Source organism: Macaca nemestrina, chromosome 5 (assembly GCF_043159975.1).
Source record: "Macaca nemestrina isolate mMacNem1 chromosome 5, mMacNem.hap1, whole genome shotgun sequence".
NCBI classification, from domain to species: domain Eukaryota; kingdom Metazoa; phylum Chordata; class Mammalia; order Primates; family Cercopithecidae; genus Macaca; species Macaca nemestrina.
The window spans coordinates 96,337,056-96,361,975 of NC_092129.1; the positions used below are offsets into that span (position 1 = coordinate 96,337,056).

At 39.6% G+C, this 24,920-nt stretch overlaps 1 protein-coding gene across 12 annotated transcripts in view; it reads left to right on the top strand.

The window, feature by feature from the left end:
* The window catches only part of LOC105496587 (BTB domain and CNC homolog 2), a 368,815-nt gene that overhangs the window by 261,366 nt on the left and 82,529 nt on the right, over window positions 1–24,920 (top strand). For all 12 annotated transcript variants that reach the window (XM_071096722.1, XM_071096719.1, XM_071096716.1 and 9 more), the window contains one exon: window positions 24,319–24,573. In XM_071096722.1, the coding sequence (XP_070952823.1) occupies window positions 24,319–24,573 (255 nt within the window). The remainder of the gene's footprint in view (window positions 1–24,318; window positions 24,574–24,920) is intronic.

A 24,920-nucleotide genomic window follows, 5' to 3' on the forward strand; every position in this document is an offset into this window, starting at 1 on the left:
GTTAGGGAGGCCTCACTGAGAATGTGATGTCCGCACAGAGACCTGAGGAGGCCAGGGATTGAGCCATCACATTTAAATCTCCTAACAATCTCTCGGGAGACAGATTTTATCTTCATTTCACACGTAAGGAGACTCCGAGGACTTAAATAAGCTGCCCTAGTGCCCTCGCCCTCAGAATGGCAGTGCGGGGAGTCCTAGTTTGTAGGGCTGTTTTAAATCAGCTGTCATGGGGTTAAAATGCAGATCGCTGAACCCGCTGTAGTTACCCTAAATCTATGCAGTTAGAGAACTGTTATTTCCAGAGATAGGAAGCAGGCTGGGAGAGTCTGGGTGTTAGGTAGGCAGGGCCAAAAGCAGGAAATACTTACGTAGAGAAAAGGCAAGCCATTGTCAAACTGGAAATGAAATGTGAATGGGAAAAATTGGCATGGTTGGAAAAGAGGAGCTAATTTGATGGACCAGTTACTATATGTTAAATTGGTGAACTGATGAACAAGCAAACATGAAATGTTTTCATCCTCACAGTTCTATGAGATAGATGCCCTTTATCAGGTCCTTTTAGTACAGATCAGGAAACTGAGGCACAGAAAATTAAGTGTCTTGTGCAAGATTTTGCAGCTAGTGAATGACAGAGTCAGAATTCAAAGCCAGGCAGGTTGGCACCAGAGCCTCCATCCACAACCACTGCACTACCTTGCCTCTGTAGACCATCTTTGTATGCAGTATCTATTCTCCAGGAGTCGTTCTGTTTCCCAAGTTTGTGTTTTAAGTTGCTTACTCCTCATGATCACTGGATTACAGATGAGAAATTTTTACAGAGAGCTCATGTGGTTTGTCTGAGGTAGTATTGTGGTCATAGTTCAGATGCAGGCAGGCTGACCCCAGAGCCTGACCTGTCACCACTGCAGGATCCTGCCCCTCAAGATGAAAGAGGATTCTGATTTGGGCAGAACATATATGCAAAAGGTAGCAGAGAGAGAAAACAGGAAAAGCCCGTAATGGGAGGGTAGAATATTCAAAGCGTGCACTTTTAACAAATCTGAAGGGATGGAATCTTTTAGGAAATGTTATCAGATGAGAATCAATACAAGTCTCCCATCTGCCAGATGCCTTCTTTTGGCATGAGAGTGAACTGTATCAGGGCTAAGTGCCCATAAGAGCAGACCTTCTTTATATAATTATGTGTAGGATTAGTCAAATAGTGGTGAGGATAATTCCTGATGCGAGCAGAGTACTCTGCACTTCTCAGGGAGGTCTCAGATCTGTTGCCTTATTTGACCTTCATGGTCATCAAGGGATGTTGCAGAAGGAAGTCTACGTAGTGTCACGGCCAAAGTTGCCAGCAAGTACCAGAATGCATACCTATCTCATCATTCTCTTGCAGGTCTTGGATGGAAATTAAGCAAATTGGCCATTCCCCAGGTTTAAGCAGGAGAATCTGGCAAACAAAAATATACATTATTCTTCACACAGTCCAGATTTGCCTCAGTGTAAGAAATTCTCAGTATATGTAGAATTACAAATGTATATAATATGCAAAGAAATTAACTTTTTTCCTTTTATTTGTGGAGTGTTTACTGTAAAACAAGGACCATCCTAAATACTTTATTGCTTCATCTCATTTAATCCTCACATAACTATTTTGTACATAGAAAGACCAAGGATTACACAGTCTAACAATGGCCCCAAAGCCAAGGCCATGCAGCTAGGAAGCAGGAAAGCAGGGATTCAAATGGAGCCCCTCTATATAAGGATGGAAGGAGAAATGGAAAATGGGTGCATTTTAGAGTCAAGAAAGCACGAAACACTATGTCTCTCTGGTACCACCTGGCCAATGGGCCCTTGTGGCACCCATTCCTTGCCATTTGGAGAGGGGGTATTGTCTGCCCCCATGGCAGTACACTTCTGACTTTTTATGATGAATGAATTAAAAACATAATCTCTTCCTTAATATACGTGGCTTTATCTGAAGTGTATGCTGTGAGGTGAAATCGCGTGTGAGTGACGGTGGTATAGGCATATAAGACCGTCTGTATCTTAAACAGTATACTAAGTGTCATGTAGCATGTGTGTCACTACCTTTTGGTGACAATAATCATCATTCTGAGAAGCTGCCAAGGACAGGACAGGGACTTGGAAAGCTCCAAGCACATTCTTTTTCTCCCATTCCTTTTCACTGCCTTTTCCCCGTGTTCTCTGGAGGGCATTTCACCTGTGTGTTAACATTCTAGTTCCATTTGACCTCCTGCCTGGTGACAGGTGGTTCAGATGCTTTTATTACTTGATACAGGACTTAACAGACTACCGACCAGTGGTCTTAGCCTCATGGTTTTAATCGTTTTTACATGGAAAAACAGGAGTGGGTTTCAGGAGTGCCTAGGCTCCAGTGGAAATCAAACCTTTCTCAAACCACTACCTGAATGACCCTCAAGCTAGATGACTTCCGCCCCATTAGATGCTGCCTGCCTTTGGTGTTGAGTTGCAATTTTCTTAGTTACCAGGTGAACTAACTTGCAATCTAAACGTTATTCATTCTAGCCTGCATCCCTGTAGAGATGATGTTTCAGAACAGAATCATGTTGTCCAAAAGACCCCAATGCGTGAAAGAAGCAAGTTTCCTTTTATTAAGAACCTTTTCTGTGAAAGCTGTATTTCTGCCAAGCCTCAGTATTCACTTCTGTTTCCTTTCCTACCTGTAAACCGTGTGCCCTCTCAGGAGCTGGGGCAGGCATCAGTAGAGATGAGGCAGATGAGCAGCTGTGAAACTATAGATATTCTTTATGTATAGGCAGACAAAAGTGTGTCTGGGGGTAACCCCCACCCCCATCCCAAGAAGGAGTTAGATTTGACAATCCCATCTCTTAACATCATAATTCCTGGTCAGATGAGTCTAACTTTGGAGGGTTATACATATTAGCATCTATAAGCAATACCTGGCCTGGGATACATACTAGGAACAATGGCATGACTAATATATTGTTTCTTGACTTCACATGGAAACTCAAGCCCAGTGTTGTCACTGACCTGGTGGGCAAACTTCTGACAGTAATTATCATGGGAAAATCTTGCAAAACTAATTTAAGGAACACAATTATTTAATTATAGCACTTCGATAGCGTTCTCTCTTTCCTCTGTCTCCCTCCATTCCTCCTTCCATCTCCCCCACCCCTTTATGACATTTGAAGTCCACTAATTACTGAGCTCAATTTTCAGGCTGTGTCTTATGTTTGACAGAAATGCTGAAGTTGAAATTAGACTTGCAGTCTCCCCTCTTTTCTGCATTTGACTATCTGTTGTCTTTTCTTAGTCTTGATTCTCTGTTGTGAGTTTTGACTTGGTTTTTTTCTAAGACAGAATAATTTCTGCCAGGTTCTGGGAACTCCCCTCCCACCCGACGAAGAAGTTTTGGGGAGGAGTTGTGAGCCCTGCGTTGAACTGTGCACTAGGTACATATCTGCAGTGCCTTCTATTAAAATGTAAAATGATCCGTTGAGTCATCCTCCCTCTGGTTTGACTCAGATGCTTTATGGCGCACTTTGCATGTCATTTCTCTGTAATGATTTCCCCATGGAGAAGGGTGTCTCATAGAATCCAGGCAGACTGAAGATTGCTCTGAGTCAAATGGATCTGTTATTCTTTTAGTATTAACCCTTATCTCTCAGTTTCCCATCCTCATATTTTCCCTGAAGGAACCTTAATGAAGTAAATAGGTTCCACCACCCTCATTTAGCCTCCTAATCACTGTTCACAATTTCTTCTCACATTAGCAGCATGAAGCTCTAGGGTAATACTTCTCTGGCTACAAGGGGAGGGAAAGGGACACTGGGAGAGAATATTTCACACAGATGCCCTGATAAAGAGAAATGCAGAAAAGAAATGACTTTTCTCTGTCCTCTAACTCCTAATAGGCACAAAGCAAATGCTAATAGGAAGCAGAGATTGATGTATGAGAAATGAATATAAATGGAGAACATAGACACAAAGACGTAATACCAGAGACAAACTGGAATTGACAATATAGAGAAAAGAAGGCTTGCCAAGAGTAGAAAATGACCTATCCCAGAAGAATAGTTGGAGGCTTTGGCTATACTCTTAACTGAGGGGTTACACAAAAGAAGCAAAAGCAAGCATCAACATATAAAAAAGACGAGTGCATTGATCACAAAGCTGCATATCCGAATCTGCCCATGGCTAGTTGCACATTTTCTCCCTGGTCCACACACCCACTGCCCCACCACCACCAACCACCACTAACAGTCATCATGCCTCTTGGATGGCCTGACATGGGTTCCCTTTCACCCGCTGATTTCATCTCCTTTTTGAGATGACAGTTTATGCACCATGCTTTTGTTAAATCCCAGTTGTAACCTTCTCTCTGGCCCCCTAAACAGTCTTATCTGACATGGCTGGGTGGAGACAAGAGGAGAGGATGGACACCCCACTTTATTCCAGAGCCACATATCTAAGATGGCTTTTGAGGGAGCCCCTGACCTGCACACCAGAGACTGTTTTGGGCATGGGAAGAGAATGCTGAACTACTGCTCAGTACTGATGGGTGCTGTGTTCCATTAATGTATGAAAGTTGACCTTTGATTCATCCTTCGGGTTGACTCTGTTTATAAGGGAGAAAGTTCACACTGTTATTGGATGGGTCTTCCCTCTTCTTCATCTCTCTCAAAAGTTATGTGATGGCATTTTTCCTTTCCAGCCAGTTGTGTTCTTTTGAGCATCTCTAGTTTCCTTAAAAAGTCTTCTCAGGAACCACAGTTAGAAAAACTCATGTTTCAAGATTTTCCTAAAGTTCCTATACTTTCATAGAACCATAGAAACTAGAACTAAAAAGTCACCTAGTTTATTTTCTCCTTGCATAGATAAGGAAATGGAAGTGCATGAAGTGATTTGGTTTTAATAAGAGAGAAGACAAAACACAAGATCTCTGAAAAAAAGTTTTACTGCAAAGCAAAGGCCTGGGCTCAGATTTCTTACCGTCTCCCAAAAGGCCTCGTCCCTGTATGTGGCCCATTTTTGTAGATTATTACTGAAAACGTACAACTTGGAATTGGTTAGATTTGATTGCCTTTAAGGACCTTCCTGACCATAAGTTGTAGGATTTAAGGTGTGGGTGTATTTTTTTTTTTCATTTGAAGCCCAAAGTGTACCCTACGACCTTTGCGATTAAGTCACAGAACCTAAAGGAGGTACTCAATAAATACTTGAGTTGTTAACATTCTCCTACAACCTTTAATTTGGGGGAGCTGGGAAAACAAATGTGAAACAAATGTGTAACTTAAAGTGGGCATATGTGTACCTGTCACTCATGTCAAGAAATAGAGCATACAACAGCACCCCAAAACCGCATGGTGCCCCTTTCTGGTGAGCACTGCCTCGCTCTAAATGGAACCTCTATTCTGAGTCTTTTCTTTATAGTTTTGCCACCTTTGTATGTGTCTTAGTTCAGGCTGCCATAACAAAGTACCATAGGCTGGGTGGCTCAAACAACAAACGTTTATTTCTCACAGTTCTGGAAGTTAGAAGTCTAAGATCAGGGTGCCAGCATTGTCCAATTCTTGGTAAGGGCTGTCTTCCTGGTTTACAGACAGCCATATTCTTGTGTCCTCACATGGCAGAAAGAGAGTAAGAGGGGTCTCTTATAAGGGTATTAATCCCATTCATGAGGGCTCCACCCTTATAACCCAATCACTCCCAAAGGCCCCACCTCCCAATACCATTGTACTGGGATTAGGATTTCCACATACGGATTTTGAGAGGACACATTTACTCCATGTGTTAGTTCTCACACCGCTATAAAGAAATACCTGAGACTGGGTAATTTATAAAGAAAAGAGGTTTACCGGGAGGCGGAGCTTGCAGTGAGCTGAGATCCGGCCACTGCACTCCAGCCTGGGCGACAAAGCAAGACTCCGTCTCAAAAAAAAACAAAAAGAAAAAAAAAAGAAAAGAGGTTTAATTGGTTCATGATTCTGCAGGCTGTACGGGAAGCATGGTGGTATCTGCTTGTGGGGAGGCCTCAGGAAACTTAGAATCATGATGGAAGGCAAAGCTGGAGCAGGTGTCTTCATGTGGCCAAAGCAGGAGGAAAGGAGAGAGAAGGAGAGGGAAGGTGCCACGCACTTTTTAAACAACCACATCTCATGATAACTCACTGTTGAGGCAACAGCTCCAAGGGGGATGGTGTTAAACCATGAGAAACCTCCCCTGTGATCCAGTCACCTCCCACCAGGCCCCACCTCCAACATCGGGGATTACAGTTGAACATGAGATTTGGGCGGGGACACAGATCCAAACCATGTCAGTCTATAACAGCATATATCCCTAGATGTTTAAGTTTTATCCATTTTTGAATTTGACATACATGAAACCAGATTGTATGTTATTATCCTGTGTCTTGTTTCTGTAGCTCAGTATTCAGCATTAGGTTTGCGCAGCTCCTCCACGTTGCTGCATGTGGCTCTAATTTGCTTTGTTATATTCCATTATGTGAATATATGAATATATCTCAGTGTATTTATAAATTCTGGTACTGATAGACATGATGTTGTTTCCAGTTGGGAGTTATTCTCAACAATTCTGTGTACAGAGTTTGTTACAGATATGCAGGAGTATCTCTAGGGTGTAACCTAGGAATGGAATTACTCGGTTATAATCTATACATATCTTCAACTTTACTAGATAATGCCAAACTGTTTTGCAAAGAAGTTGATCTGACCATCAGTGCACTTGATATTGTTAAACTTTCTTACTGTTTCTAGGTTGGTGGCTATATATCTTTAATTCTTTATTGCCTTTGGACCAATACCTATAGTCTGCTGCCAACATTCTAGTATTTCGTCCACCTCAGTTTCTGTATCGGACTGTGACTCTCCATTTTAGTTACGTTCATTCATTCATTCATTTGTTCATTTATTTTTGAGACGGAGTCTCACTCTGTCTCCCAGGTTGGAGTGCAGTAGCACAATCTTGGCTCACTGCAACCTTTGCCTCCTGAGTTAAATAATTCTTGTGCCTCAGCCTCCCGAGTAGCTGGGATTACAGGCTTGCACCAACACACCCAGCTAATTTTTATATTTTTAGTAGAGACAGGATTTCACCATGTTGGCCAGGCTGGTCTCCAACTCCTGGCCTCAAGCAATCTGCCCATCTCGGCCTCTCAAAGTGCTGGGATTATAGGCATGAGCCACAATGCCTGGCCCATGTCGGTTACATTTAAATATAGGAAAAGTGCTAGTAATTGCTACTACGTTATTACCAGATATTTTGGAAATGTGGGTTATTTTTTATTTTGGTCTATTTGAAAGAATAAAGAAGCAACAATAATAACAAATTAGCAAAAAAATGGGACTTGTTATGATCGTTCCTTTTTAAAGTTTTTGGTATATTTTTCAGCAGTGCGGTAAAAACCATTGTCAGTAAATTGAACTTTCCCCTAGAAGGTCAAGGAAAATGGAAGTTTATACTGAATTACGAGAACCATTCAGAGCTATTAAGGATTTGATGATACAATTGCAAGTGCTTCCTCCTAACAACAGCCTTAAATTTCAGTTCCCTTGGCACTAACTAGTGTGCAGGCAGATGGAGTGTTTGAGTAAATAAGGAACACAAAACGTTTTAGCTGCTCCATGTCAGGGCCCTTACTTTAGCTATCTAAGGCATTAGGGACGTTAAGTGACAAGCACTGCAGTTTTCCATTAGAAAATACTGAAATTGGATTGCTTTTCACTTAAAGTAAGAAGTTTTAGTCTTGATGCATTAGAAAGTGTTTCCAATCCAAAAGTAATAACTAAGTAATTTTTATAGCACTATGCACTCTAAAATGTCTATAGACTTGATAACTTTCTTTTATAAGAACTAACCCTTACAGTTTTACAATAAATAACTTTTTTTAAAAAGCATGTTTTATAAGTGCAGAAATTTACTCAGCAATTACTAAATAATTTAGTGTTTGATTCACAGAAGTATTTACTTAATGCACTGTTTCTGGGAGAAATGTAGTTTGAATTTCAAGTGAAATGGTTTATAATTTGGTCTTTTTCATTACCTGCAAGGCATATTCATTTCTTTTCATCTGAAGCACTCTAGACATGACAGGTTGTCTGAAAATCTTAACATTCTACTTTTTTGTGAATTGCAGCTTTTCAGATCCCACTGTGGTTTTTTTGGTTGGGTTTTGTTTCTTTTTTTTTTTTTTTACTTTTTTGATTTATACTTTTACCTGTAGAACTATTAGACATTTTCATTTCTGAATATGACCCAATAATGAGTGAAGAGTGAATGAGTGAGTTAATGAGTAAGTCTGTATTCATTAATACTATACCTTCGAGTAATAAGAGTTGTGGTCTGTGTAGCTTCTTAAGGGGATGAATATACTATGATAAAATAATAGTAATTAACTTTTACTGCTGAACCATATGATGAGATGATTGGGGTATGTGTGTATGTACATGTGCAGCTGGGTTTTTTTGGCCTGCAAAAAGAAGAATGAGATCCAGCCAAAACCCAAATCAGAACCTTTGGAAAGCTTCCTTACAATCTGATTTCAGCTAATGTCTACATACTTTAACACGTTGTCTAATGCTTAGAGTAAAGATTGGCTGTCATACTCCTCCATGCTATTCTGGGTTCTGTTACTCACTATAAACCACTTCATTCTTAGATCCCATGGGTCCTGCTGCAGATTTCAGGATTTGCTACATGGAGGAGTGGGGGGCGGAGAGGAATGTTGTTTAATTAATATTAGTAAGGCAAGTGAAAAAAGAACACCTAGTGGAAACAGGAGAAGCAGAATTCAGTTTGGTATTGGCCAGTCAAAAGCAGACAAATTGGAGGGAGTTCATAGAAGAGCACCTGTCTTAGCCTGTTTTCTAATACTCTAACTGAATACCTGAGACTGAATAATGTATAAAGAAAATTATTTCTTACCGTTCTAGAGGCTGGCAAGTTCGAGGTCTAGGGGCTGCATCTGGTGAGGGCCTTCTTGCTGATGAGGACTGTCTGCAGAATCCCAAGGTGGCACAGGGCATCACATGGTGAGGGAGCTCACAAGAGATGGCCAAATTGACTTTTATAACAGACCCACTCTCATTATAACTAACGCACTCCTTCAATAACCCATTAATTCATTAATCCATGAGTGGATTGACCTATTCATGAGGGCAGAGCCTTCATGGCCCAATCATCTCTTAAAGGCCCTATGTCTTAATACTGCCACATTGGAGATTAAGTTTCAACATGATTTTCATAGGAGACAAACATTCAACCCATAGCAGCACCCGTGATAATTGGAGGTTAAGAAGGGCTGACTGATTTTTAAAGAAGGCAGAAAGGTATGTTCCATTATGTTTGAAGAGGAGCCAACAAGGATGGGTAGGTAAAGGCCAAGGGGAAGAAAGTAATACTGACATGACATAAAGAATTATTATCCAGAAATAATGTAATATATTCAAGAAAATCCTCAGACAGGTTAAAGTCTAACAACAGCTTCATGAAAGTGATACATTTTAGATTATACCATTTGATGAACAAAACTAATAATTTTTCGGTGTTTTCCAAAACTCTCAAGTAAGTTTAGCCCAAAAAGCAGATGCCCGTGTTTATGTGACTGTCATAGCCTATTTCATCAACTCGGAGGGCCTATATTGCTACATCTTTGTTTTTCTAAACCTGTCCTGTTAGCAGAATATGGAGTCTACTCTTGAGAACTTCAACTGTCTTAGAGCCCAGAAAGAGCAGGGGTTGGGGTCTTAGTTTCTACTCTCCCAGAAGTCTATGGTTTCCTTGTATATTTGTTGTCTACCCCATTCCCTGTAACCAGCTCTGCAGGGGCAGTTTTGTTAAGCCATGCAACATCAACAACATGTAACTGGACACATAAATGGTCTTTAGAAGGTCAAAGAAAGCTAGCTTCTCTCAGTTAAAATGACAGAGTCCCACTCTTTGTGATCAATCAGGTATATTTCTTTTATAGATTCATGGAGTTGTAGATCTGGAAGAACACTATTGGTCTTCTAGTTCATGCTTTTCATTTTACAAACATGGAAGCAGGCCCCCAAAAAGGCAATTTGTCCAGATCCACAAAGTTGGTCAATGCTGGAGCTAAACCAAAAGCCCCAAACATCCCTGGTCCACTCCTCTTGCCACTGCACTTCACTTTCATTTCTCTTTTTATTTTCTTTCATTTCATGTTTCATTAAAGAATTTATGGCTTTGTGTCTTTCATCACAAGCTTCTATCTTGGTGTAGGCACATTCATATGTATTACCCATAAATGAACTGGAAAAATGAGGCATCCCTTATAAATCTCCTACTTTTTATGAATGGAACACACCATCCGTGACCTAGAACATTAAATGTTCCACCAAGTTTTGAGTGTTTCCTTATACATGAGACCTATTATGATTTTTAACTCAATAATTTCTGTAGACTAATTGAGGAGACTCAATGTGGTAGGAGAAATAGTAATAATTTGAAAACTAAGAATGGAAAAAACAAACCAGAATTGAGACCTTATATGGGAGATAAGAAAATCCTGAAAACATTCCATGGAAATGCAGGACTAATAAGAAGGCAGAATAGAAAATATTTGTCTTCTTACTAGATAATAAAGAATTTAGCAGCAATTTCCTAGTCATTGACAGAAGCCAGGTGGACTTGATCTTACCTCATGACTTAGGGTCATTATAACTGAATTGTGTCATTTTAGAATGCTATGCTAATTCCATTTAAAAAATGATTCCATATAACCTCACAAATATTTTATCTTTTATTGGAATACCAAAGAACTAATAATTCTTCATCGAGGCATCTTTGTAATTGGGTATTACAAACCATTATATATAGCAGAGCAAAGTTGATACTATGTGGTTTGCATTGTGATAAGTTATTGTTTGTAAAGTGTTTGGAGTAATTGTAGCACGAAAAATAAACCTATGGCTTTTACTTTCAGCCAAGATGGCGTAATAGGTTCTAGATTTACCCTTTCTCCTAAAACAACTATAGAAACAGATAAAATATATGAGATAATAGTTTTTAAGACAGGGGACATCCAGAACCAAAAGACAGTAATCCCCAAGAAAGGAAAACAAACTGAGCTAAGCATACTGCTTTGAGAGTTTCTAGGCCATGGCACAGGAAAGAAGAACCAAGGAAGAGCTGGCTGACTCTTAAATTGAAGAGACAGAGCTAAGAGTCTGGAAAGATGATAATAGAGTTCAGAAAGCAGGGTAACAGAAGAGAGAGCTGCAGAGAGAGAACTCCAGAGATCTGCAGAGAGTTTCCCTTTAATATTCTGCAGAGTAACAATCAGTAGATGCAGGTGAGAAAACTACCCAAGGATGGGGAGACAGCCACCCAAAACAAAGGGAACTCAGAGAACTGGGAATAACATCATTTCCTACCAGCCAGACTAGTAAAAACATATATCAGGGGTCATTGGATAGAATACTCAGAAGTACTCAGTAGTAAGGAGTAATGAACCCTAGACTAAATGCTGATTTTCCTATCTAACAAATCTCAAAAGCAAAACCTGAAAGGATCAAACTACTTCCAAGTAATTCAACTGTGTCTTAGAACAAAGTTCGAGATTATTTATGGGAACACAAAGATATCCAGCATTTAACAAGGTAAATTTTACAATGTCTGGCATCTAATCAAAAATGTTCGATTATGCAAAGAAGCAAGGAAATATAACTTACAATGAAAATAAATAACAATAAAAACTGAACCAAAAGATGTTAGAATTAGCAGACAAGGACATTGCAATAGTTATTATAACTGTATTCCAGATGTTCAAAAAGTTAGAAGAAAGATTGAACATCTTAAGTAGAGACATGGAAGATATTTTGTAAAAGACCAAATGGGACTTTTAGAGATAAGGACCACAGTATCTGAGATCAAAATTATACTGGAAAAGATTAATGGTAGATTAAACCTTGCAGAAGAAGAGATTAGTGAACTTGAAGGGTTAGCAATAGAAAATATCCAATGTGGCCAGGCGTAATGGCTCACACCTGTGATCCCAGCATTTTGGGAGGCCAAGGCGGATGGATCATTTGAGGTCAGGAGTTCAAGACCAGCTTGGCCAACATCATGAAACCCTGTCTCTACTAAAAATACAAAAAAATTAGCTGGGTATGGTGATGCACACCTGTAATCCCTGCTACTCTGGAGGCTGAGGCAGGAAAACAAAAAAAAACAAAAAACAAAAAAGATGGAGTGACTATGTGAATGTAAGACAAAGTAGATTTCAGAACAAAGACTATTTCCAGGAATTAAAAGGTGACTTCATTAAAAGGTGATAAAGGAATAACTACTACAAGAAAAAATTAAAATCCTAAATGTATATGCATCTAATAGGATTTCAGACTGCATGAGGCAGAAACTGATAGAATTACAATAACTGACAGACAAGCCTACAATGGTAGCCAGATATTTTAGTACTCCTTCTCAATACATGACGGAACCTATAGATGGAAGATCAGAAAAGATATTAGAAGACTTGAACAACACTCATCATACAGCTTAACCTAGTCGATATTTATAGGACACTCCAGCCAACAACAGAATATACATTCTTTTCAAGTGCTTATGTAGTATTCACCGAAGTGGGTCATATTCTGGGACTCAAAACACGTCTCCATAAATTTAAAAGGATTAAAGTCATATGAAGTTTGTTCTGTGACCACAATGGAATTAAATCAGAAGAGAATAACAAAAAGATATCTAGAAACTCCCCCAAATATTTGGAAACCAAAAAACACATGTGTAAATCATTTGTGCATTAAGGAATAAATCAAAAGGGAAATTTTAAATTTTTAAGAATTGAGTATTCTAGTTAACCATTCATCAAATCTTTTTTCAAGGTTTTTAGTTTCTTTGCACAGTGAATGGCTAACTAGAATAACCAATGCAGAGAAGTCTTTAAACGACCTCATAGAGATGAAAACCATGAGACAAGAACTATGTGACAAATGCACAAGCTTCAGTAACCAACTCGATCAACTGGAAGAAAGGATATCTGTGATTGAAAATCAAATGAATGAAATGAAGTGAGAAGACAAGTTTAGAGAAAAAAGAGTAAAAAGAAATGAACAAAGCCTCCAAGAAATACGGGACTATGTGAAAAGACCAAATCTACATCTGATTGGTGTACCTGAAAGTGATGGGGAGAATGGAACCAAGTTGGAAAACACTCTGTAGGATATTATCCAGGAGAACTTCCCCAACCTAGCAAGGCAGGCAAACATTCAAATTCAGAAAATACAGAGAACGTCACAAAGATACTATTCAAGAAGAGCAACTCCAAGACACATAATTGTCAGATTCACCAAAGTTGAAATGAAGGAAAAAATGTTAAGGGCAGCCAGAGAGAAAGGTCAGGTTACCCACAAAGGGAAGCCCATCAGACTAACAGCAGATCTCTCGGCAGAAACTCTACAAGATAGAAGAGAGTGGGGGCGAATATTCAGCATTCTTAAAGAATTTTCAACCTAGAATTTCATATCCAGCCAAACTAAGTTTCGTAAGTGAAGGAGAAATAAAATCCTTTACAGACAAGCAAACGCTGAGAGATTTTGTCACCACCAGGCCTCCCCTACAAGAGCTCTTGAAGGAAGCACTAAACATGGAAAGGAACAACCAGTACCAGCCACTGCAAAAACATGCCAAACTGTAAAGACCATCGATACTAGGAAGAAACTGCATCAACTAATGAGCAAAATAACCAGCTAACATCATAATGACAGGATCAAGTTCACACATAACAATATTAACCTTAAATGTAAATAGGCTAAATGTTCCAGTTAAAAGACACAGGCTGGCAAATTGGATAAAGAGTCAAGAACCATCAATTTGCTGTATTCAGGATACCCATCTCACGTGCAGAGACACACATAGGCTCAAAATAAAGGGATGGGGGAAGATCTACCAAGCAAATGGAAAACAGAAAAAGGCAGGGGTTGCAAACCTAGACTCTGATAAAACAGACTTTAAACCAACAAAGATCAAAAGAGACAAAGAAGGCCATTACATAATGGTAAAGGGATCAATTCAACAAGAAGAGCTAACTCTCCTAAATATATATGCACCCAATACAGGAGCACCCAGATTCATAAAGCAAGTCCTTAGAGACTTACAAAGAGACCTAGACTCCCACACAATAATAATGGGAGACTTTAACACCCCACTGTCAACATTAGATAGATCAGCAAGACAGAAAGTTAACAAGGATATCTAGGAATTGAACTCAACTCTGCACCAAGCAGACCTAATAGACATCTACAGAACTCTCCACCCCAAATCAACAGAATATACATTCTTCTCAACACCACATCGCACTTATTCCAAAACTGACCACATAGTTGTAAGTAAAGCACTCCTTAGCAAATGTAAAAGAACAGAAATTATAACAAACTGTCTTTCAGACCACAGTGCAATCAAACTAGAACTCAGGATTAAGAAACTCAATCAAAACCACTCAACTACATGGAAACTGAACAACCTGCTCCTGAATGACTACTGGGTACATAACGAAATGCAGGCAGAAATAAAGATGTTCTTTGAAACCAGTGAGAACAAAGATACAACATACCAGAATGTCTGGGACACATTTAAAGCAGTGTGTAAAGGGAAATTTGTAGCACTAAATGCCCACAAGAGAAAGCAGAAAAGATCTAAAATAGACACCCTAACATCACAATTAAAAGAACTAGAGAAGAAAGAGCAAACACATTCAAAAGCTTGTAGAAGGCAAGAAATAACTGAGATCAGAGCAGAACTGAAGGAGATAGAGACACACAAAACCCTTCAAAAAATCAATCAATCCAGGAGCTGATTTTTTGAAAAGATCAACAAAATTGATAGATGGCTAGTAAGATTAATAAAGAAGAAAAGAGAGAAGAATCAAATAGATGCAATAAAAAATGATAAAGGGGGTATCACCTCTGACCCCACAGAAATACAAACTACCATCAGAGAATACTATAAACACCTCTACGCAAATAAACTAGAAAACCTAGAAGAAATGGATAAATTCCTGAACACATACACTCTCCCAAGACTAAATCAGGAAGAAGTTGAATCCTTGAATAGACCAATTATTGCCTGAAATCGAGGCAATAATTAATGGCCTACGAACCAAAAAAAGTCCAGGACCAGATGGATTCACAGCTGAATTCTACCAGAGGTACAAGGAGGAGTTGGTACCATTCCTTCTGAAGTTACTCCAATCAATAGAAAAAGAGGGAATCCTCCCTAATTCATTTTATGAAGCCAACATCATCCTAATACCAAAGCCTGGCAGAGACACAACATAAAAAGAGAATTTTAGACCAATATCCCTGAACATCAATGTAAAAATCCTCAATAAAATACTGGCAAACTGAATCCAGCAGCACATCAAAAAGCTTATCCACCATGAACAAGTAGGCTTCATCCCTGGGATGCAAGGCTAGTTCAACATATGCAAATCAATAAACATAATCCAGCATATAAACAGAACCAAAGACAAAAACCACATGATTATCTCAATAGATGCAGAAAAGGCCTTTGACAAAATCCAGCAGCCCTTCACGATAAAATTGGACAATAAATTCGGTATTGATGGAACGTATCTCAAACTAATAAGAGCTATTTATGACAAACCCACAGCCAATACCATACTGAATGGGCAAAAACTGGAAGCATTTCCCTTGAAAACTGGCACAAGACAGGGATGCCCTCTCTCACCACTCCTATTCAACACAGTATTGGAAATTCTGGCCAGGGCAATCAGGCAAGAGAAAGAAATAAAGGGTATTCAGTTAGGAAAAGAGGAAGTCAAATTGTCCCTGTTTGCAGATGACATGATTGTATATTTAGAAAACCCCATTGTCTCAGCCCCAAATCTCCTTAAGCTGATAAGCAACTTCAGCAAAGTCTCAGGATACAATATCAATGTGCAAAAGTCACTAGCATTCTTATACACCGATAACAGACAAACAGAGAGCCAAATCATGAGTGAACTCCCATTCACAGTTGCTTCAAAGAAGAATAAAATATGTAGGAATCCAACTTACAAGGGATGTGAAGGACCTCTTCAAGGAGAACTACAAACCACTGCTCAATGAAATAAAAGAGGACACAAACAAATGGAAGAACATACCATGCTCATGGATAGGAAGAATCAATACCATGAAAATGGCCATACTGCCCGAGGTAATTTATAGATTCAATGCCATCCCCATTAAGCTACCAATGAGTTTCTTCACAGAATTGGAAAAAACTACTTTATGAACTAAAGTTCATATGGAACCAAAAAAGAGCCCGCATTGCCAAGTCAATCCTAAGCCAAAAGAACAAAGCTGGAGGCATCACGCTACCTGACTTCAAACTATACTACAAGGCTACAGTAACCAAAACAGCATGATACTGGTACCAAAACAGAGATATAGACCAATGGAACAGAACAGAGCCCTCAGAAATAATACCACACATCTCCAACCATCTGATCTTTGACAAACCTGACGAAAACAAGCAATGAGGAAAGGATTCCCTATTTAATAAATGGTGCTGGGAAAACTGGCTAGCCATAAGTAGAAAGCTAAAACGGGATCCCTTCCTTACACCTTATACAAAAATTAATTCAAGATGGATTAGAAACTTAAATGTCAGACCTAAAACCATAAAATCCCTAGAGGAAAACCTAGGCAATACCATTCAGGACATAGGCATGGGCAAGGATTTCATGTCTAAAACACGAAAAGCAATGGCAACAAAAGCCAAAATTGACAAATGGGATCTAATTAAACGAAAGAGCTTCTGCACAGCAAAAGAAACTACCATCAGAGTGAACAGGCAACCTACAGAATGGGAGAAAATTTTTGCAATCTACTCATCTGACAAAGGGCTAATATCCAGAACCTAAAAGAACTCAAACAAATTTACAAGAAAAAACAACCCCATCAAAAAGTGGGCAAAGGATATGAACAGACACTTCTCAAAAGAAGACATTTATGCAGCCAACAGACACGTGAAAAAATGCTCATCATCACTGGCCATCAGAGAAATGCAAATCAAAACCACAATGAGATACCATCTCATACCAGTTAGAATGGCGATCATTAAAATGTCAGGAAACAACAGGTGCTGGAGAGGATGTGGAGAAAGAGGAACACTTTTACATGGTTGGTGGGACTGTAGTTCAACCATTGTGGCGATTCCTCAAGGATTTAGAACTAGAAATACCCTTTGACCCAGCCATCCCAATCTTGGGTATATACCCAAAGGATTATAAATCATGCTGCTTTAAAGACACATGCACATGTATGTTTATTGCGGCACTATTCACAGTAGTAAAGACTTGGAACCAACCCAGATGTCCATCAGTGACAGACTGGATTAAGAAAATGTGGTGCATATACACCATGGAATACTATACAGCCATAAAAAAGGATGAGTTCATGTCCTTTGTAGGGACATGGATGCAGCTGGAAACCATCATTCTTAGCAAACTGTCGCAAGAACAGAAAACCAAACACTGCATGTTCTTACCTATAGGTGGGAATTGAACAATGAGAGCACTTGGACACAGGAAGGGGAACATCACACACCAGGCCTGTTGTGGGGTGAGGGGAAGGGGGAGGAATAGCATTAGGAGATATACCTAATGTAAATGATGAGTTAATGGGTGCAGCACACCAACATGGCACATGTATACATATGTAACAAATCTGCATGTTGTGCACATGTACTTTAGAACTTAAAGTATAATTTTTAAAAAAAAGAGTAAAAATTAAAATTAAACATTTCAAAATTTGCAAGATACTGCTAAAACAGTAGAGTGAAATTTATAGCATTAAAGCCTGTGTTAGAAAAGACAACAAAGATCTCAGATTAATGGGCTCAACTACCACCTTATGAAACTGGAAAAGAAAAAAAGACACAAACCCAAAGTAAGCAGAATAAAGGATATAACAATGAGAATAGAGATTAGCAAACTAGAAAATAGAATGATTTTTAAAAACTAACCAAAAACTAGTTATTTGAGAATGTCAGTAGAATGGTTAAGCCTCTAGCCAGACTGATCAGAAAGAGAAGACACAAATTTTCAGTACCAGTAATATGAAAGGTGACGTCAGTACAGATTCAACCAGTATTTAGAAGGAATATTTTTAAATACTATATATGGGCTGGATGTGGTGGCTCACGCCTATAATCCCAGCGCTTTGAGGGGGCCAAAGCAGGAGGAACACTTGACACCAAGAGTTGAAGACCAACCTGGGTATCATAGTAAGACTCCATCTCTTTAAAAAAAAAAAAAATAGCTGAACGTGGTGGCATGGCCTATAGTCCTAGGGAGCCTAAGACAGGAAGGTCATTTGAGCCCCAGGAGTTTCAGGTTGCAGTTAGCTGGGATCATACCACTGCACTCCAGCCTGGGCAACAAAGTGAGACACTGTCTCTTTAAAAAATAAAAAATAAAAAAATAAAAAAGCCTGGGGCGGTGGCTCATGCTTCAGGACTTTGGGAGGCCGAGGTGGGCGGATCACGAGGTCAAGAGATTGAGACCATCTTGGCCAACATGGTGAAACCTCGTCTGTACTAAAAATACAAAAATTAGCTGGGCATGGTAGTGCACACCTATAGTCCCAGCTACTCCGGAGGCTGAGGCAGGAGAATCCCTTGAACCCGGGAGGCAGAGGTTGCGGTGAGCCAAGATTGTGCCGCTGCACTCCAGCCTGGCGACAGAGCAAGACTCCATCTCAAAAAATAAATTAAATAAATAAATATATATATATATATATATATATACACACACACACACACACAATTTTATGCCAATAAATTTGACCATTTTTTTAAAAAAATTGAGTCTGTCGTTAAAATCCCAGTTCAGAAGTCTTCACAAGTAAATTCTACTAAACATATGAGGAGGAAATAAAACCAATTCTACAAAAAAAAAAAAAGAAAAAAGAAAAAAAAAACCTTTTAGAAAATTAAAGAGGAAGAAATACTTCCCAGCTCATTTTATGAGATGATTGTTACCCTGATGCTAAAACCAGGCCAGAAAAACTATGTAAGAAAACTACAGACAAATCTCCCTATTGAACATAGATGAAAAATTATTAACAAAATGTTAGCAAATTGAATCCAACAATGTATAAGAAGGCAAACACAGGGCTGGGTGCAGTGGCTCACGCCTGTAATCCCAACACTTTGAGAGACCAAGGTAGAGGATTGCTTGAGACCAGGAGTCCAAGAGCAGCCTGGGCAACATAGCAAGGTTTCATCTCTACAAAAAAAAACAAGAAATAATTAGCCAGGTATGGTGGTGCACACCTGTAGTCATAGCTACTCAGGAGGCAGAGGCAGGAGAATTGCTTGGGCCCAGGAAATCAAGATTGCAGTGAGCCATGAGTGCCACTGAAGAAAAAAATAAGAAAGGGAACAGAAAGGGAGGGGAGGGGAGGAAAGGGAGGGGAGGGGAGGGAAGGGAGGGGAGGAGAGAGGGAAAAGAAAAGAAAAGTAACTTCCTCAGCTCAATAGGAGCATCTATGAAGCATCTATAGCTAATGTCATACAAAATGGTGAATGGTTGAATACTTTATTCCTAACATTAGGAAGGCAAGGATGTTTAGTCTCACCACCTCTATTCATCATTGAACTAGAGGTTCTAAACAATGCAGTAAGGTAAGAAAAAGACATTAAAATTATCCAAATTGGGAAAAATGTAAGAGATCTTTATTCACAACATAATCTTCTATGTAGAAAATACTGTGGAATCTATCCAAAAAAAACAGTCTATGAGAACTAATAAATAAAGTTTCCAGATACAAGATCGATATACAAAAATTATTTGTATATACTAGCAATGAAAAATTAGAAATTGAAATTAAAAGACAATGCCATTTACAATGACATCAAAAATGTTCATACTTAGGTATAAATCTGACAAAAGACCTATATACTACTATAAAACATTGCTGAGAGCCCAGTGTGGTGGCTCACACCTGTAATCCCAGCACTTTGGGAGGCCGAAGAGAGACCAGGAGTTCGAGACCAGTCTGGCCAACCTGGCGAAACCCATCTCTACTAAAACTACAAAAAGTGGCCAGGCATGGTGGCGCATGCCTCTTTAATTCCAGCTACTTAGGAGGCTGAGGCAGGAGAATCACTTGAACCCGGGAGGTGGAGGTTGCAGTGAGCCAAGATCGCACCACTGCACTCCAGCCTGGGTGACGGAGTGAGACTGCAAAAAGATTTAAAATTAAAATATTGCTAAGAAAAAAAAAGTCTTTTTTTTTTTTTTTTTTTTTTTTTTTTTGAGATGGAGTCTTGCTCTGTCGCCCAGGCTAGAGTACAGTGGTGCAATCTCAGCTCAGCTCACTGCAACCTCTTCCTGCTGGGTTCACACAATTCTCCTGCCTCAGCCTCCTGAGTAGCTGGGATTACAGGCATATGCTACCATGCCTGGCTAATTTTTGTATTTTTAGTAGAGATAGGGTTTCAGCATGTTGGCCAGGCTGGTCTTGAACTCCTGACCTCAAGTGATCCACCTGCCTCGGCCTCCTAAAGTCCTGAGATTACAGGCATAAGCCACCGCACCTGGCTGCTGAGAAAAATTTAAGATGATCTAAATAAAGAGACCATGTTCATGGGTCAAAAGGTTCATTGTTGTTAAGATGGCAGTTCTTCCTAAATTCATCAGTAGATTCAGTACAATCTCAGTGAAAATTCCAGCAGACTATTTTGCAGAAATTGGCAAGCTAATTATAAAATGTATATGGAAATGCAAAGGATCAAACTAACTTTGAAAAAGAGCAAATCAAGACACTATGATAGTAATATAAAAGTAGATATAGAGGCTGGGTACAGTGGCTCACATCTGTAATCCCAGCACTTTAGGAGGCCGAGGTAGGAGGATCACTTGATGCCAGGAGTTTGAGACTAGCCTGGGCAATATGGCAAGACCTCATCACACACACACACACACACACACACACACACACACACACACACATATATATATATGTTTTTGTTTTGTTTTTGAGATGGAGTCTTGCTCTGTCACCCAGGCTGGAGTGCAGTGGTGATCTCAGCTCACTGCAACCTCTGCCTCCTAGGTTCAAGTGATTCTCCTGTCTCTGCCTCCCAAGTAGCTGGGATTACAGGTGCAACCACCATGCCTAGCTAATTTTTGTATTTTTAGTAGAGACGCAGTTTCACCATGTTGGCCAGGCTGGTCTTGAACTCCTGACCTCGTGATCTGCCCACCTCAGCCTCCCAAAGTGCTGGGATTACAGGCATGAGCCACCGCATCCAGCCTACAAAAACTATTTTTAAATTAGCCAGGTACAGTGGTGCACACCTGTAGTGCCAGCTACTGCTGTGAGCTATGGCCACACCACTGCACTCCAAAGTGATAACCTGTCTCCAAAAAAAAAAACAAAACAAAACAAAAGTAGACAAACTTATAAATAGTAAAAGACAGAGTCCATAAATAGATTCATACATATATAAACAATTGATTTTCAGTAAAAGTACAAAGGTAATTCAGGAGAGAAAAGAGTCTTTTTAACAATGCTACTGGAACGATTGGATATTCATATGCAAAAGGAAAAAACCTCAATCTATACCTGTTACATATATAAAAATTAACTCAAAATGGTCCATAGACCTAAATGTAAGGGCTAAAAAAATAACGCTTCTAGCAGGAAACATAGGAGAAAATCTTTATGACCTTGGTTTTTCAGATGTGACGCCAAAATGGTTTTTTGGCTTCATCAAATAAAGACTTGCTGTTCCTTGAAAGACACTTTTAAGACATGAAAAGACAAGCTACAACCTTGGAAAAAAATTTTGCAAATCATGTATCTGATAAAGGACTTTATATATTCAGAATATATAAAGAATTCTTAAAACTGAAAAATAAGAAAACAACCCAATTAAAAATGGGCAAAGAATCTAAATAGACATTTCTCCAAAGAAGATATACAGAGGTCAAATAAACACATGAAAGATTCTCAACGACTTCAGGTGTTAGAGAAAGCAAATTAAACCCAAAAAGAGATATGATATACCTATTACAATGTCCAAAATTAGAAAGACTGACCATACTAAATGTTGGCAAGGCTGTGAAAGAACTGGAACCTCATACACTGCTGGTGGAAATGTAAAATGTTACAACCACTTTAGAAAACAGTGCCAGACTCTTTAAAAGTAATGCTTACACATACCGTATGATACATTCTACTCACAGGTATTTACCCAAGAGAAGTAGAAGCATATGTCCGTATAAAGAATTTTATGTTCACAACAGCTTTATGTGTAAATAAATACTGGAAACAACCCGAATATCTACTAATAGATGAATGGATAAAAAAAAAAGTTATGCTGTATTTATACAATAGGATACTAAGTAATAAAGGAACAAACTTGATATATGCAGCAACATGGTTGAATGGTGAAATTATGCCGAACAAAAGAAGCCAGACATAAAAGAATATGTAGTGTATGATTCCATTTATATGAAACTCTAGAAAATGCAAGCTAATATAGAATGTCAGAAAGCTGATCAGTCGTTGCAGGGGTGAGGTATAGAGGGGCACAAGGGAGAAATTATTACAAGGGCCTTAAGGAGACTTCTGGTGATGATGGATTTGTTCACTATCTTTATTGTGATGATGGTTTCACAGTTATATACATAATCAAAACCTCAAATTGCTCACTATAAGTATGTGCAGTTTATAGTATGTTAAAGCTGTTTTAAAAAAAAAATAAGAAAGCCCAAAAGAAAGTAGGACTCACTACTGGAATTCTTACTACTCTAGTAAACATTACAGAAAAACTATGTAATTCTATAAATTAATCACAGATACTGTATTTTAAAATACTTCAGTGGGGCCAGGCGCAGTGGCTCATGCCTGTAATCCCGGCACTTTGGGAGGCCGAGGCGGGTGGATCACCTGAGGTCAGGAGTTCAAGACCAGCCTGGCCAAGATGGTGAAACCCCATCTCTACTAAAAATACAAAACTTAGCCAAGCATGGTGGCACATGCCTGTAATCCCAGCTACTCAGTAGGCTGAGGCAGGAGAATCACTTGAACCCAGGAGGTGGCGGTTGCAGTGAGCTGAGAAGCACGCCATTGCACTTCAGCCTGGGCTACAGAACGAAACTCCTTCTCAAAAAAAAAAAAAAAGAAAGAAAGAAATACTTCAATGGATATTTTTAAAAGCAAAGAACCTTTTGTAAAAGTAGTCTTGACTGTTGAATGCATCTTTTTCATGACTGCTATTGTGATATATTGTGTTTCCTTAAAGTGAATGTACATCAATTCGGCTGGGATAACGACAGCACAATTCCACATCTTTGTAAGAGCTGAGCAACTATAGCATTATGGCGATTGTGCTTTGCCTTGAAGTGGCAGAGGGCAGATGCAGTAGCTGACTACTGAGTCTTCAGCGTGCAGACAGTTTGGTGCACTTGTTAAATATGTATTGTGATTTGATGTTTACTCTACTTGGCATCTCAGCCAAATTTCACCTTAGGAACTTACATGTACTTCATCAAGACAACATTAGAAATACTTCAAAATGATTCATTTCCTCTAACACAAATCTAAATTAGTCCTTGCATGGAGACTATTTACATGTGAAAGTTCCTTTTCAGCCTTCTAACAAAATCAGAACCACCAAGTTTTAAAATACCAGCGTGTTTTAAATGTTCTATTAAAAGATCTGGCTGGCCGGGCGCGGTGGCTCAAGCCTGTAATCCCAGCACTTTGGGAGGCCGAGACGGGCGGATCACGAGGTCAGGAGATCGAGACCATCCTGGCTAACACGGTGAAACCCCGTCTCTACTAAAAAATACAAAAAACTAGCCGGGCGCGGTGGCGGGCGCCTGTAGTCCCAACTACTCGGGAGGCTGAGGCAGGAGAATGGCGTGAACCCGGGAGGCGGAGCTTGCAGTGAGCTGAAATCCGGCCACTGCACTCCAGCCTGGGCGGCAGAGCGAGACTCCGTCTCAAAAAAAAAAAAAAAAAAAAAAAAAAAAAAAAAAAAAAAAAAGATCTGGCTTTGTTACCATGGGGTAAAAGAATGCAGTAAGTAGGAAGGATAAAAGTCAGCTGTGGAACTTGACTTTCCAGATATGTTTCTTGAGCTCATTGTACAAGTAAGCAGAAATATGCTGATTGGCAATTCTCCTCTTTCCTGCCATGCTCATGGCAGTGGGACACAGGAACCATGGTGTTCTTTCTCACCTCCTCTCTCCAGTCCTACAACTGTGGTGACTCAGCCTTTCTTTCTTCCTTTCTTTCTTTCTTTCAGGGTGTGAACGGCATGTCTGTGGATGAGAAGCCTGACTCCCCCATGTATGTGTATGAGTCCACAGTCCACTGCACCAACATCCTCCTGGGCCTCAATGACCAGCGGAAAAAGGATATTCTCTGTGACGTGACTTTGATCGTGGAAAGGAAGGAGTTCCGGGCCCACCGGGCTGTGCTGGCCGCATGCAGTGAATACTTTTGGCAGGCGCTGGTCGGACAGACAAAAAATGACTTGGTGGTCAGCTTACCTGAGGAGGTACAGTAATTTGGTTTGTGTGATTGTTAATGAATGTTTATTGACTTACAGAAAACTGGCTGAGTAGGAGCTAGAAGATGTACTAGGTGCCATGTCCCCACTCAGGAGCTGATGTCCAAGTCACACGTTATGTTTGTGGCATTGTCGGTTTCTATTTGATACACTTAAAGTCTCAGAGGCACAGAATATGAATATCTTTCTTGAAGCGAACTGAACCTCACCTGCGGCTCAGTCACTTGTAGTTTCTAGTTCACTTACCCTTCAGGTTTTGAGTGGTTCAGCCTAAGTTTGGCACAGTCCTAGATGTGGGATCTGAATCATTGCTATGATTTCTGTCTTTCAGATGG